A 15,154-nucleotide genomic window follows, 5' to 3' on the forward strand; every position below is an offset into this window, starting at 1 on the left:
AATACAAGAAAAGCTTTAAATTTGTAATTTTACCACATTGCTCAAAACAGGTGGTGAAAAGTCACCAACCTACCATGAGAGCTAAAACACACAGGCCAAGAGCTATTCTGAAAATAAAAAACCACCCTAAGGTTTTTGAAACTACCTTTGGATTTTCTGAGTTTAGCTCTGAGTTGACACTCAAAATACTAATTTACTACTTCATTATTGGGAAAAAACCAAACCCCAAACCAGCTTTATCAGGATTGAAATACTTATTGCAAAGGCTGAAAATAGCTGTTCCTACCTCCACTTTCGTTCTGTAGAGAATGAGACGCTTTAGGCTGCCCACTTTGGCTATGTGGTTGAAAGCCTGAGGTGGTATTTTATCACATGATGAGAGATTTAATTCCTGAAGATTTGGACACGTTTCAGTGATGACCTCCAAGCATGTTTCATTGAGGAAATGGCCACAAGACAACTCAAGACGTACTAGCTCAGAGCCACAGACTTTCAGGAACCTGTAAAAGAAGCCCATGTTTTAAGGGAAAAATTAACACTCTTTCAGGTGAGAGTCTGAGTACTGTCAAAATCTTAACCATGTAAACCAGGAAATAATTCCTTTCAACAAAGAAAAGACAATGGTCTCGATAGTTCTGTTTTGGTTTAGGAAGTGAGAACATGCTTTGTTATTAACTCTGAGATAATGGAGCAAAGTAAAACACTGATCATGTTTGAAATGTTTTAAAACAGTTGAAGCCAGTTTTGACAATGGCCTACAAGTTTACACCAATAATTTCATATTTATCTCAGGAAGATCTGCAAATATAAAAATTAGGTTATAAATGGATGATCTATTCAGAATTGTTTTAAGACTTCCAGGAAAAAAAAAATCTCATTCTTTTCATTAACAAGTCAGAATCAACACTTGCTAGCTGTTCTAGAACACAAATTCCTGAGGAATATATGGAATATATGACTTTCATTGGAATTATAAAAAATTAATATATCATATGAGAAAAGACCCAAAATGTAGAAACTTTGATGGTCTCTATATTTTGCTTCCCTGTCAGAGATCTTGTGTCAGAATCTCAAGCTCTTTTATCTCTAATCTGAGCTTTAACCAAAATGACATAAACTTAGTCCCTTTTCATTTCAAAGATAACCTTCAAACCATAAATTAACCACTAGGCTTGTAAGCTTGATATTTAAGAAGATTAAAAAGCCCCCACAATTGCCATGCTTATATTTTGATAGTTCCTCCACTAGAAAAACTAGTGTCTTAAACTACAGGTTGTAATGAGTTTCCCATGCTATTTCCTAGAATAATGGATCTACTCGTGAAAAAGTATGAATTAGTTGCTCTAAATAAATATTCTGATCTGCTCTCTTACCAGTTCTATCCTACAAAAACATTCAGGCAGACAAAGCAGCTTCAGGTTCTGACACTTCCACCATGAAGTCAGTATTACTTCTTGGGTTTAACTGATGGAATAAACATGCCAGACAGACAAGGCTCCTGCTTGCATTAAAACCTATTGCTGCAAGGAAAGAGTTACCAGCCTTCCCAAGCATTTGTTCATGCTGAAGCTTAGTAAAGAAATTGCTGCTGGTCTCAGAAGAAGACACATTCAGGGAGGCATTCCTTAATGACACCCAAGCCCAAGACTTGAAGTCCATCTTTCAAGATCCAAGTTTTCAAGCTGCCTCCTTTCCTTGTTTTTTCATTACTCACTCGTACTTGCTGTTCATTATCACCTTTCTTTATTCCTTTCACCTTGCATATTACATGGCCTTAGTGTGATTATATAGACCCTATGTAATACAGAGGGAAAAGGAGATTCCAGGGTGGCATCTCCATCCCTGCATGTTTCCAAGAGTCACCTGAAACCTTGACTGACCTGATCTAGCGCTGGGGACACTGGCACTTCAAGTGGGAGCTTGGAGTAGACGACCTTCAGAGGTCCCTAACAGCCAACATTTCTATGAGCCTAAGCAAACAGAAACAAAGAGAGGGTCTGAGACACTCAGAAAGGGGAGACATAAGCCCCAGAGCCGCAGGAGTTCTGCCATGGACGGTCTGCAAGTCTGCTCCTCCATTGTTTTTTTCTAACTCTGCAATCTCTATTTAGGCTCTATTTTAGCTTTTAAAGTCAGAGTTTAATAAAACACCAAGCAGTTTCCATACTGGACACAGTGAATTCACAGAGACTGGTAAGCCTTCCTGTGGGAATGTCAGAGCTGAAATGACATGACAATTCACAACAATTAACATCAGGTATTTAAACATTAAAGTGCTATTTTAGACTAGCAATAGAGTTCGACACTATTATGGAGAAATGCAGGATGGAAATCCCCTGGAAATCAGAGTAGAGATATATGGACACATTGCTGATTACCAATTAGCCAATTCCTCTATTTAATGAGTGCTTTAACAATACATTCACACAGCTTCTTTCATCAACAAATTATCAGGTTTGTTTGAATGATGGTATTTTCCATAAAACTTTGTCAGTCACCACTTATTATACCTCTAGCTTTTAATTTGTTAACAAATAAATATTTTATGAATGACTCCATTACAATAATGGATGTTAGTTTAACTGCCATATAATTTAACAGGGTTTGGCTGTTATAAATGTTAGTAGAGATCAATGCTTTTCTCCTTCTAGGACTATTAAAAGTTAACATTACCAGGTCAGGGAAACACTCAGTTATGCCCCCAGACATGGAGAAGAACTCCAGGCTCACCAGCTGGAGGAATTATTATCCTCATAACATTTTATATAAACTCATTACACTTGAAACACACAGGCAGAGACCAAACACAGTGACAGCAACAAACACTGCCCTTCATGGCTTTGCTGCCTTGTTGGAAAAGGTTATTTAGGAGACATGAAACAGAAACAAAAGGGGGACAAGGTACATGCAGCAGCAGGGTACAAGAATGAGTGGACATGCATGTAGGAAAGAGAGGAACAGAAGGAGGAATCTGAGGAAGTCAACAAGCAGCACAGGGCAGAGAACACTGGGCAGAAGTGCACAGTTCTGTGGGGACACCTGATCTTTGTTTGAATTAAACAGACTGCTCAGGATACAGGTTTTTGCTGCTGTCTTTCCACATGGATCTCCACGCAGAGCCATATGGCAAGGTTCTCATACTTTCAAAACAAATGTGCCATGGTCTTCATACTTCTGAGACTTAACAGCCTCTGAGTGACTGGATTGATTTAGCTGATCTGAAAACAAACAACACCCAAAAAAGCACCTTCCACCCAAATCAAAATTTCTTCACATTTCTTCACATACTTCTCCTTTAATCACTGAGGATTGACTGGTTCCTGTTCTCAGTCTCTCCTCTGTTCTGCAGTCATCCATCCCTTTAGTTTTGTTTTTATTATCAATATTTTATACACACCATTTCTGAAGTGATTTCTCTTCATCCCTTCATGTTTGCTTTAAAATATGACTGAACAACCTAGGATAATGTTCACATTTCTTTTGCTAGACAGTGCATTGGGCCTTTCCCTTGAAGTTTATCCTCATGTTAGACAGCAGCATTTCAGGCCTTGTGGTTGTTCAGTTTTGCTTCTTTCTGGTTTTTGGAGCGTGGAGAGGGGCCCTCTTTTGTTGTTTGTTTGAGGTTTTTTTCCCAGAGGGGAGGGGATTGTTGTTTTTCATTAAAAAAGGAATCCCACTTTCTATCACCTTCTGCCTACTCTCAAGAACTGCTGCTTATTTTCAATCCCTCAAGCTTTTGGGAAGTAAGCTCTAGTGAAGTTTTCCTGAAACATCAGATATATCTATTAGCAGGCAGGATGATATTTGCTCATGGTTAAACCCATCATGATCATAGGGTCACTTAGCCCACTAACAATTTCCAGTCTTGTAATTCATGTGTACATCATAAACATATCTCATGATCCAAAATTAAAATCCAAGGTACAAGAGATAGTACTCTTCATTAAAGAATGGAAGACCTCCCAAACAAAATTCTCAAAATACCTTTAGACATGTGCTTATGTAGGTAGTGAACACATCACATTTCCTCCAATGCTTTCTGGTGGATCTAGAACCTATAATTAACTCTTAGTTTAATGATCCTCATTTACTTTATATTCCCCAGTTCAAAATAACTGAAAATTCTACAAGAAGTAGGGATCACAGTCCTGTTCTCTTTCATTTACTCATCCTTCCTAAATGCAATTAGCTACATCGTTTTACATTCCTTTAGTGCAATTAACACAACAGTTTTCTATTATGCTGATTTTACCAAATCTTTATTCAATTAAAATCTTCACTACTGATTTTATACTCATTGGCATATATTTGAATTTGGTATTCAAGAAAGAGGGTGGAAAAGGGAAGCAACTTCTATTTGTGAATAACACAGGGTTGGACAGAATTCTTTTCCTTTAGCACTTTCCCTTGTAATGTTACCTTACATTAGCATCCATATAAGGGATGTTATCTCTGTTACTTGACAGATATAATACTTCCCCATTTGCCAGGTCTTCCTCCTAGAATCAGTATTTCATAAAACAGCCATTTCTGTCTACTTCAAGCCAACCACATGCTCCCTCCAGCTACTCAGGTCTCCTGTTTCCAGAGCCTGTCACCAGACAAGCAAAATGTCAAAACTCACCTGGATTTTATTCTTCCTCATTTCACTTCTAAGATCTTGAGAACCCCTCTTTCTTACTTAGTTCTATCTGTATGATTACTTGCACAAGCTCACAGAGCATTATTTCTGCCTTACAGTTTTACATTTAATAAAATGGTTTGTAGAATTCAATTTTAATATAATTCTTAAAGATCTGTTCATATATTTTTAAATTCACAGTGATGCTTTTCCTTTCAAGACTGCCATGTTACATGACAGCAGCAGCATTTAGCACAGATAATTGTAACCAAAGTGTTAAGGCTGGTATGAGTGGAGAACAACTGGGTACACAGAGGTGTAGGAGAAGGCAAAAGAACAAATGGCATCACAAGGGCTGGGACAGAGTTGTGTGTTGGTGGAAGTCAGATTAGCAGGTCACTGACACCCTTGAACACTTGTGCAGGCAGTTTCTCAGGGCACACAGATCAGGAGATGAAGGATAGGACCAGCACAGGATGGTGAGACCACATGCCAGACAAATTGATTTGGATACACATCTTGGTTCTCTTGGCACATGCAAGTATTCATGCTCAAGAGTGAGACTTTGTAAGGTAATTTGGTTTTAAAATTAAGTCACTTTCCCTTCCTCTAGCTATTCTAATTGGTACAATGTTATTTCCTACTCTAGCATGTATTATACTTCCTTTTTGGTAAGTAAATCCTAAAACATGGCATGTAAGTAAGTAGAATATCAAGTATCCGATCTTGTACTTTTCTCAACACAGATAAACTATACCAAGAAAAACATGCAAAAAAATGTTGTAACTTACTCTCAGCCAACCCAAGTTTTACTAAAAACCTCTGGAAATTAAAGCAAGAGACAGATCTGATTGTTAAATTGAGAATCCCTGTGAAGTCACACATTGCTCCCTTTTTCTGTGACTGTTTGGTGCATATTTCAGTAATTTCTCTGACCCTGCTACTAGTTTGACTTCTAGCAAAGCCTCACCAAATTAAATATTGTCAGAACACACTTCTACTAAAGGCAATGAAAGCCTTCAATTGTCAACAACAACAAAACTGTTAAAGAAATATTCCTGGATGTGCTTTTCATGCAAATACTGCATCACTAACCTGAAAATAAAACACTATTAATTCATTTTCACAGTGTAAAATGTCAGATGTAAATAAAAATCCTAATTCCTCAGATATTTAAAGCAAGAGAGTTTAAACAAGTTAATGCAATTACCAGTAAGCCAAGGAAATCTGCATGCAGAACTCAGTTTTTAAACTGTCATTGTCCTTGAGCTGTTTAAACCCCAGAGCATTAATTCAGCATCTCAATATTTACTACTCCTCCAATCAACTCCCCTCACTTTTCTTATATAGGTCCTACCCTCCCACACTGATATTTCCCCCTGGCATGAAGAGATGCACCAGACCTCTAAAGCCAAGAGAAATGCAGAGCTGCTTATGTAATGCTTGCTGTGAAATCTTTGCTTATTCTCTGTCATTTTACATTCCAAGCTCCTGAGACTGCTCAGATACTCCTTTCACTTTTCTGTACACTTTTAGTTCAATCTAATATAAAGTTTAGTTAATTTATATTATATGCTGAAATGAAAAATTTATGATAGTAATTTTTAGCCCTAAGGAGTAGATGTTATCAATAAGTTAAAATACCTTCAGCTTTGCCTCAGGATGTTCATATGCCTGAAGCATTCTGTCTTCTCATGATAATACAGTATTTCCTCCAGTCACATTCCCTAAAATTGCTTTTAACTTCTTTTCACTCTAACACATTTCTGAAGAAAATATGTATTTTCAATCATTTCTTAGTATTTTCAATCATTTCATGCATATATGAACATTGTAAAATGACAAATTTATACAAGCTACTACTTATAAGACTGTCATAAGAAACAACAGATAAAAACATTTTTGAAAGATATTTTCCAAAATAAGATTTAAGCAAGAATAGCATTTAAACATACCCTGACTTGTAGAAATCATAACTTAAACTGTACAACGGTAAGAATTAAACCAACTCTACCAGTTTTGAATTCAACACTGACAACTGTAATTCCAAATGCTGAGAAAAATGCAAAAATATATGTATCCCGGTTTTGGACAAAAGGAAAAATTATTAAAAGCAAATCTTGTTCTAATGAGTCTCCTCTATTAGTAGATACTTTCATAGCAAATAAGCAGCAAATTTTCCTCTCCTAGAGGTCAGCAAATTTGACAAAGGTGCTGATGAAGACCATCAAAAGAAAAACTTAGGCTGGGGATTTCACTAGAAAAGGCTTTTACAGAAGAAAAGGTTGCAAAATCATTTCTATAACAGAAAAAAGTTTAAAACCAGACCTAGTTACAGTGGAGAAATTTTGTTCCACAAGGAAAATGATAAGCACAGTTTAGACATGCAAATTATTTAACTTATAACTTTGCTTCTAAAATTTATGATTGAATTGCACCTCCCATTCCAACACTGCATCCATCCTTTCCAAGAAACACTTTTTCCTAAAGCTAATTTCAGAATTGCAACAATGTCAAATTTTTATTCCCATTTGTTACAAATAAATAATTCCTTATAAGAAATAGAAACTTATAGATTTAATTTACTTACAGAGTATTAACATACAAATAATGAATATTTATTATCTAAAAACACTGTGTGCATATACATGTTACTAGTAATTCAGCACTGAAGAAAAAAATTAGTAATAGTAATTTTCAGCTAAGTAGAAGTCAGAAATGCCAGTTTCTGACTGGTAAAGTTTATAAGTCTCTGAATCTGGCAATAATTTCTTACAATACTACGAAGACTTTTCGCAGTACTGTATACTAAAAAAACAATAAATCATGGAAATGAAAAAAGTTGCCACAAAGATTCAGATATGTTAAGTTTTCAAAAGACAGACTTAATAGCTAAGCATCAGAAAGCAGGCACTTCATGATTTCAGAGTTGAATTCTCAATTAAAGCTTGCATATTTATCCTCTGCATAAAGTATCTAACACAAAATCCAAATTTAGGAGAAATTTTTGTACCCAATTCAACTAACTGATGTATATTTTCTTTCCCTACCAATAAGCACAAAAGAGGCACAGGATTCTTGGATTATACTGGAGGGTCTGGAAAAACAGGAGACATTCCCATTTTGTCATCTTGACAAAATATTTCTTTAAAATATTTTACTTCCTCAGGTAAGGAACTTAGGCACGAAAGGAAAGAAAATGTCTGCATACTTGAGTTAACCTTTTTATTCAGAAAACAAATGAGAGTTAAGAGAACGTTTTCAGATCTATTAAACACTTTTGTTTCTTATCAGTCAATTTCTGCTTTCACCTGCCATTGCTGATTACCCCTTAGTTGCAGCAACAACTTTTGCTTAAATGAAATGCATTGATAGAAGCTGTTTAACTAATGCAAATGAGCAAAGAAGCAAGAAATGATATCTTAAAAAAGCAGAGAACATGGCTGTTACAGAGAGAAGAATCCCTGCAAATTTGCTATTTTAATGACCTACACCACAGTCATATTTTCAGCTCATTGGAATTTGCACATGCAACCCCCCTGTTTTCCAACAGGGCTAATATTTTAAATCACTTTTATGAAAATATTTGCATTTACATTGGACTCCAGTGATTACTTGGCTCATACCATGTGAGCATGCAATCAGTTTATTACTGCAGCCATTCTAATACTGTCCTACTGATGACTCATCTGTACAAAGAACAACCACAAACATTTTCCTTGCGAGAGGGATTTTTGATAGCTCAGTTCTAGCAGAGTGGTTCAGAAGCCCAGAAGAAAGCAAAACACTGCTCCTCCTGGAAGCAGCCTTTCAGTCACAAGCAGCTTGGAACATGCAGATTCTTCAGACTGCTATGGACTTCTGCTGCTATATTTAGTATCTCCTACTGTTTCAGCTGTTCCTTTTTTCTACACCATAACATTCACACCCTTTACAGTAAATCCAGTACATTTTTTGCCTTTTAATAAAGTTTCAAATACTTAGTGAAACTACCGTGCAGCAGCTCTGCAAACAGAGCTTGTCAAAACATTTCGGTACATTTGACACTGACCTGCTGAATCCAGAAACAGAGATGGCTCCCCTGTTTCCAGTCCAAGATAAATTCAGCCACTGGATGAGTGTGCAGCGAGACTGTAGGTGCTCCAGGGATGTGTCATTAATCCTTGCCCAGTAAGGTTGTAAACTGAGATGAATGTACTGCAGAGGGTCACAGCAATGTTGATACAGTAGCTTACAAGTTTGTGCTAGTCTACACAGGTCTGGCACTGTAAGGTGACTCAAAATCAACTGGATGAGCTATATTAAAAAACAGGGAAGAAAAAGTCACAGATGGTAATATAGCACTTAAAACATTAAGGGAAAACTGCAAAGGAATAAGAAAATGTGTTTTAACTTCAAGGAAAGGAAAACCTTTTAAGTAAAAGTAACTTCTCAAATAAATCAATTAACTATTAAACAGAACTGCACTGCCTTCTCAATTTGACAACATGCTAAACAAGAAAGGAAAAAGCAGATCAGCATATGAAAGTGACAGGAAGCTTTCAAATCAAAAATTTCTTTACCCATGCTAATTTAAACAGTGATACATACGTAAACACTATGTTTATATATTTCCTTTCACTAAGTCTGCTCTTTCATTGAGCAGAACACAGAACTGGCATCCTCCTTCTTCTCTGTGTTTGGTTTTTAAGATGGGAGATATTTGCAAAGTACATGGAAAAACTATATCACGTCCCAGTTTCCCCACACCCTAAACCAATTTCAGATTTATTCCTCTTCTCACTGCTTTAAAAATCAGTGTTTTGTCTTCTTATATCCTCTCCTCTGGACTATGCAACCGGGTAAAAAATTCAACATAATCAGATCTCCTTTTACCATCTCTCCCTTGCTGTAATACTTTTTGAGAGCATTTTTGTTCTACACCAGAGTAAAATCTGAACAGCAAAACCCCTTTTTAACTGCATCAGTTGAATCATCTCAGCTTCAGAATAATCACCAGCCTTTCTGACTAGCATCACTGTAACAGTTTTTGTAATAACTTATGTCACACTCAGGAACTAAGAAATATCCCTCCTCTCTGTTTTCCTTTCCAAGGAATGATCAACACAGACACAAATACTCTCTTTAGGAAATAAAAACGCCCGACAAAATAAAGAAATCCCCTTTAGCTTAGCAACTGAGAGAAAATGCACTTGAAAAGTGAAATCTAAAAATTAATGTTTACTTTACCAGAGTTGTCTCTAGCAGATATAAGTACCTGCACTCAAGTTATATAACTTAAACTGACTGTTATCAAGCAGAGTGGGAAAGAGTAACTCACCAAAATGAATCAGAGTAAATGAAAAAACTACAACTCACAAATCAACTCTAAAGGAAGAGAAACCTGTCCCTTCAAAATACCAACGTTTCATTTTAACGTCTTACAAGGATTCATAAGACAAATCCGCCAAAAATCAGAATAAAATCTGTGACGTAAAACGAAAATGGGGCTTTTAGTGAGATCCAAACAGATTGTACTTCCAATGCATCACTTTATTATGCAGCTACTTTCCACCTCCCCTCCTCCCCCCTTCATTTTTGGAACAACAAAACAATTCAACTTCCTGCAAAATGGAAAATGTTACTTCCTACTCAGCTCCAGATTTAGTATTTAGATTTCTAACAAGATCTACGTATCTTAAAACATTTTAGCTTAACTCCAATGCAAAAATACAGTGTTTGATATACTCCAGTTTCTTTCATATTTGGTTTCAAGTCTTTCATCTTCTCTTCTCCTTGCATGTCCCTTTCCCTAAAAACAGCCCAGACTTTTGTCTCTGCAGGTCTCTGCAACTCAGATTGATGCAGAGAACCAGCAGAGATATTTCAATGTAACAGCATATATAAAAATATATATATGCACATTTAATAACTGCAGTTACATTAAAATCAGCAAAGTTTGCACTAAACTGACATTTAGGAACCTGCTGACATTTTGAAACCTAAAATATCCAAAATAACTAGGATCTAACAAAGACATAATCCCAAGTTAATATCTTGAATTTTGCAAACTTTCAGCTAATCCACACTATGTAAGTCAGCTAAATATCTATTTTATTAATGCCTTTTCCCTCAGATTTTTCTCCCATAGTTTCTAGAGCTGAAAGGTCAGCAGAGGCCACACAATTAGCAGAATTTATGTCTACAATTAATGTATCTGATAAAAGCAAAGTAATACAAGCTTCATTCAGTGAGAAAAAAGCTATTTTGTAACTTCTGAGCAATACAGAGAATGGTGAATGAAACTATAAATGACTGAACAATGTCCATTTACACTAACTGATTACTTCAATGAGTATTTTGTAACACACAGAGTGTCTTTCCACACCTGAGATGAAATTGCCCCCATTTCAATCAAAAAAATCTATCTTTATTTTTTACTGAATTTGCGCTACTTCATAATATACGGAATGAAAACACACCATGAAATGTCACTCCTAGGTTATTATGTTATAAAGTGTTTTTTTCCTGGCTTTTGATTAAACAAAAATAACAGGTTCAAAACGTACAGGCTAATAACCATTAATCACCATTAGCCTGGAGTCTGGTGTCTGTCAGGAACACACTTTTTGTGTCTGTGTACCCTAGCATAAAGTACAATTTGATATCATAATGAGTTTGTGACAAGATGTGCTGAACTGTGCTATGCTGTGTTTGTGGTGATTCCAAGAATGCTACAGAAATGAGTATCTGCTTTGAAAGCTAATCTCATAATGTAGTTTCTCACAGACAGTTTTTACTGTGATTTTTTTTTTCACGGTTTTCACTGTGAAAAATTATGACAATCATTATTATTTCACACTTTCTTATAAATCAATCAGTAAAAATAAAGTTTATTGGAAAAAGAACAGAAAGAAAAGAAAATATAATTTCTACAACCCTGATTGCCTTTTTAGGCTATGATGGACTAAGAATACAAGAGTACTTCCTCTCCCATTTCCAGGGAAAATAAGGCACATGCTAGCTTTAAACCAGGTGTATTTTTTGAACTACCAAGTAAAAAATATCGTTAAAAAAAAAATTAGCTTCTTACCTACTACAAATTTGCCTATAAGCCCACACAGAATTGCCACTAACCAGTACAGAGGGCAAAACTTTGCTTACTGAACCAGAAGTTTCTCTGACTTTTTAAGCTTTTTGTTGAAAAACAGCAAGCAACAACCATTTGTACTTATAAAATACTTTCTCTTGGTAGAGCACAATAACACCCAACTTGGTTTTGTCAGAAAAGAATGTCTGGATGCTGGTCAAACCTACAGTACTCGCACTTTCTACAAATTTCCTTTTTCAGTTCTTCCAAATGAAGATGAAATGGTTTTCCAATTAAAAAAATACACTGGCCTATGCAAACCACTCATTCAGAAACAGACAAATGAACAACCTGCAATTTTTTGACTCTTGCAGCTAGAGCTGCTACAGCTTAGGATCCATTTAATTAGAACTGATATTAAAACATGGTCACGTCAAGGACAAAGGATATGCGCACAAAGAGACAAAGACAGAAGACATGAAGAAGATGGTATTTTAGGGCTTTTGACATTTCTCAGCATAGTGTAAGAAAACACACATCCCTGGTTCCACACAGTACGACTCGCACCAGCAAACACACACACATTTATTAGTGCATGTGAACACCAGCAGACATGAATAGCTCATAAAGTTTGTTGGCAGCTTTTGGGAAACTCAGCTTCAAGGAATGACAAAGATGTAATTTATATCTTTGTATACCAAAATTTTTACCAAAAAATATTTTGGACTGGAGCATGCAGAGTCTTCTGACTCTCCTCTCTGGAGAAAAATAAACTGAGTTTTTAGTAGCCAGCCCACCTTGGTGAGTCTCAAATGCACAACATGGATGCTATGCAGGTATTCCTCAGCTTTCCCAAAAGCTTTGAATTCGGTCAGGCCTTCAGACTTCAAGTATTCCTGCAAAGCCAACTCAGACTAAGGCCTTACTCCTTCCACCTGGCAAGCAGCATAAGATGGTCAATGATCTGGGAGGGGAGACCAGGGCATGAAGTCTCTCCTCTAAAATCCTTCCTCAATTTTAGGGTAGTTCTGGAGAAGAGATCACAGACAGTACAAGCACTTCACAGCTAATTAACAGCTGCTTAACACCATCCAGGGTTAGGGAAGGAAAATTCTCTCACTAGGTCATCTAAAAATTTACAGTTTCTTCTGCAGAAGTCTATGCCCCAGGAAGCTGAGCGGTTTTTTGGGGTTTTGGGGTTTTTTTGTTTTTTTTTTTTTTTAGACAGGAGCAATTCTAAAATGCCTTTGGAGTTTATACAGCAGCAAACCATTCCTATTGCCATTCTGAGGAACAACATATCCTATGAATGATAGTCTATGGAAGTTTCAGAAATATAAAGGCAAAAAAAAAAAAAAAAAAGGCTGGAGGAACTGCTGCCTACTTAGCAAAACCCACTCAGCTTGTATATTTTGTGAAGTACAGAGGACAGTATGAAAAAGCATCAAACAGCTCAAATAAGGAACAGGAACATTTATGAAAACTTAGGGCAGTGGCACATTGACAATCAATACAGACCTACAGAAAAGGTGCAATTTTTCATGCAATGCCTCAATCAAAACCAGAAGGAGTCAGCAATTGCCTTACTTCACCCACAGTTTGAACACTTCCCCTAAAAAGCTGACATTTGTCAGTCTTAAACAGAGCATGCAGAGTACTGCTTCCATATCCAATGTGATAAAAATTGTCAGACCACCAAGTACAACATTTTTGTTACTCCAATGCCCAACCCTTCCAGCTGGACTAGAAAGTAGGACACTGGGATTTTTGCTGTCACAAAACCAGCACAGAAATAGTCTTTTATGGTTTTCTGACAAATATTCCACCCATATTTTCAGTTTCTTTAAACCAAGGCAGAAGGAAAAAGATGTTCTTGGTATCGACAGACCATATAAATTTATTCATGAAACCAAACATGCTAAAAAATGGATAAAAGAGGAAGCTGGTAGACAAAAAGAAGAGCAGAAAAACAAAATAAAGTATACGGAGACAGAAGTTCATAGGTGCAACAAGACTACACAAATACTTCCTAAATTAAAATTTTAATATGTGTAATCAAGCAGTATGGTTGGATTCAATGATCTTGGACGTCTTTTGCAACCTTCATGATCCTATGATCATGTGGGAAAGAAAAGAGATTGATCAATCTCTCTGATATTTTAGTATATTACAAATCAATTTATCCAGCCTTCTCAAACAAGAAAAATTCCCACATTTAAATGAAGTTTTATCTGCAGTTAATTTCCTTGAATTACTAACACCAACATGTTTTCAAACTTTCATACAATTATGCAAAGTACTTTCTTTACTTCAGTACTGCCATGCAAGCATCAACAGTAAAATGTATTAAACACCATGTGTACTCTGGGGGAAAAAACAAACAACCAAACACTTCAAGAGCTAACTCATGATAAAATTAGTTTCCTTATTTATTATTCCACTGCATCAACAAAAAAAAGAACCTCAAACGAAACTCAAGAGGTTTGGTTTCAAGAGAAGTTTCAAGAGAAGACAGTAAGAGTTGTTACATTCTCTTCTCTTTACAAGCACAGCAAACTTCTGCAGGCTGCTAGGGTGGATGGTCACCCAAGCACGGCCTTCATTTGTCAAACTGGGGTACTTAGAGTCAAAAGATGTGGTAAGACTGAAATACTATTTGATCAGAAGAGGCATTTCTGCAAGCACCCTCCAATCCATGGCAGCACACCTCACCCTCCCTTTCAAAAGCGAGTCTGGTTCAAGCCACAAGCTCTCTGAGCATTTGCTGAGCTACCACTGAATGAATGAACACCTGCTGCCTCTGCCAGACCGCAGCAGGAACAATCCTGCCTCTGCCCGAGTCTGACCAGCAAGTAAAGGCTCCTTTCCACGATGTGCCAACAGTTTATTTCAGGAGAGGTGATGATAATTGTTTCATCTCTCAATTCTTACTCCAGTCAGGGTACCAGCCTTCATAAACAGCTGTACCCCCCTGAGAATTGCCTGGCCTGCACATGGTATTCAGCAATCATACTCCACAATTTCATTATACTGGAAATTAGAGGAAAGAAAATACTCATCTACACACTCTGAGCAACCATTGCGCTGCCAGGGGAGCTGAAAGGAGTTTGTTCACAACTGTTTTCTGTGTTAATGACAGAATAAAAAGTAGCAAGCATAAAAAGAAGACAGCGTGTTGAAGTTCAGCTATAACATATTTTACCTGCACCACAATTCAAAACTTAGCTGGATGGGAAAAGCTCATTTAATAATAATATTAAAATATTATGGCACTTTCAAGAACAAAGCTCTCTAAGTTTTGTAAGAGAGAGAAAACAGGAAAAAGAACTTTTAGCCTATTGCAAACTCTTTCCACTTCCAGATGTTGACTGAATCTTTTCATATCTCTTCTGTGTATTTTCTTTGTCAAGCATGAGGACTAAAAACCTACTGGAAAACTGCTAAAAGCTTTTAAGTTCAAGAGC

At 36.5% G+C, this 15,154-nt stretch overlaps 1 protein-coding gene across 1 annotated transcript in view; it reads right to left on the reverse strand.

Moving 5' to 3' along the window:
• The window catches only part of FBXL4 (F-box and leucine rich repeat protein 4), a 52,552-nt gene that overhangs the window by 26,850 nt on the left and 10,548 nt on the right, over nucleotides 1-15,154 (reverse strand). The window contains exons 4-5 of the mRNA XM_058801675.1: nucleotides 8,673-8,917; nucleotides 287-500 (exon numbers count right to left, since the gene is read on the reverse strand). Coding sequence (XP_058657658.1) covers nucleotides 287-500; nucleotides 8,673-8,917 — 459 coding nt within the window. The remainder of the gene's footprint in view (nucleotides 1-286; nucleotides 501-8,672; nucleotides 8,918-15,154) is intronic.

Source organism: Ammospiza caudacuta, chromosome 3, assembly GCF_027887145.1.
Source record: "Ammospiza caudacuta isolate bAmmCau1 chromosome 3, bAmmCau1.pri, whole genome shotgun sequence".
Lineage (NCBI taxonomy): Eukaryota > Metazoa > Chordata > Aves > Passeriformes > Passerellidae > Ammospiza > Ammospiza caudacuta.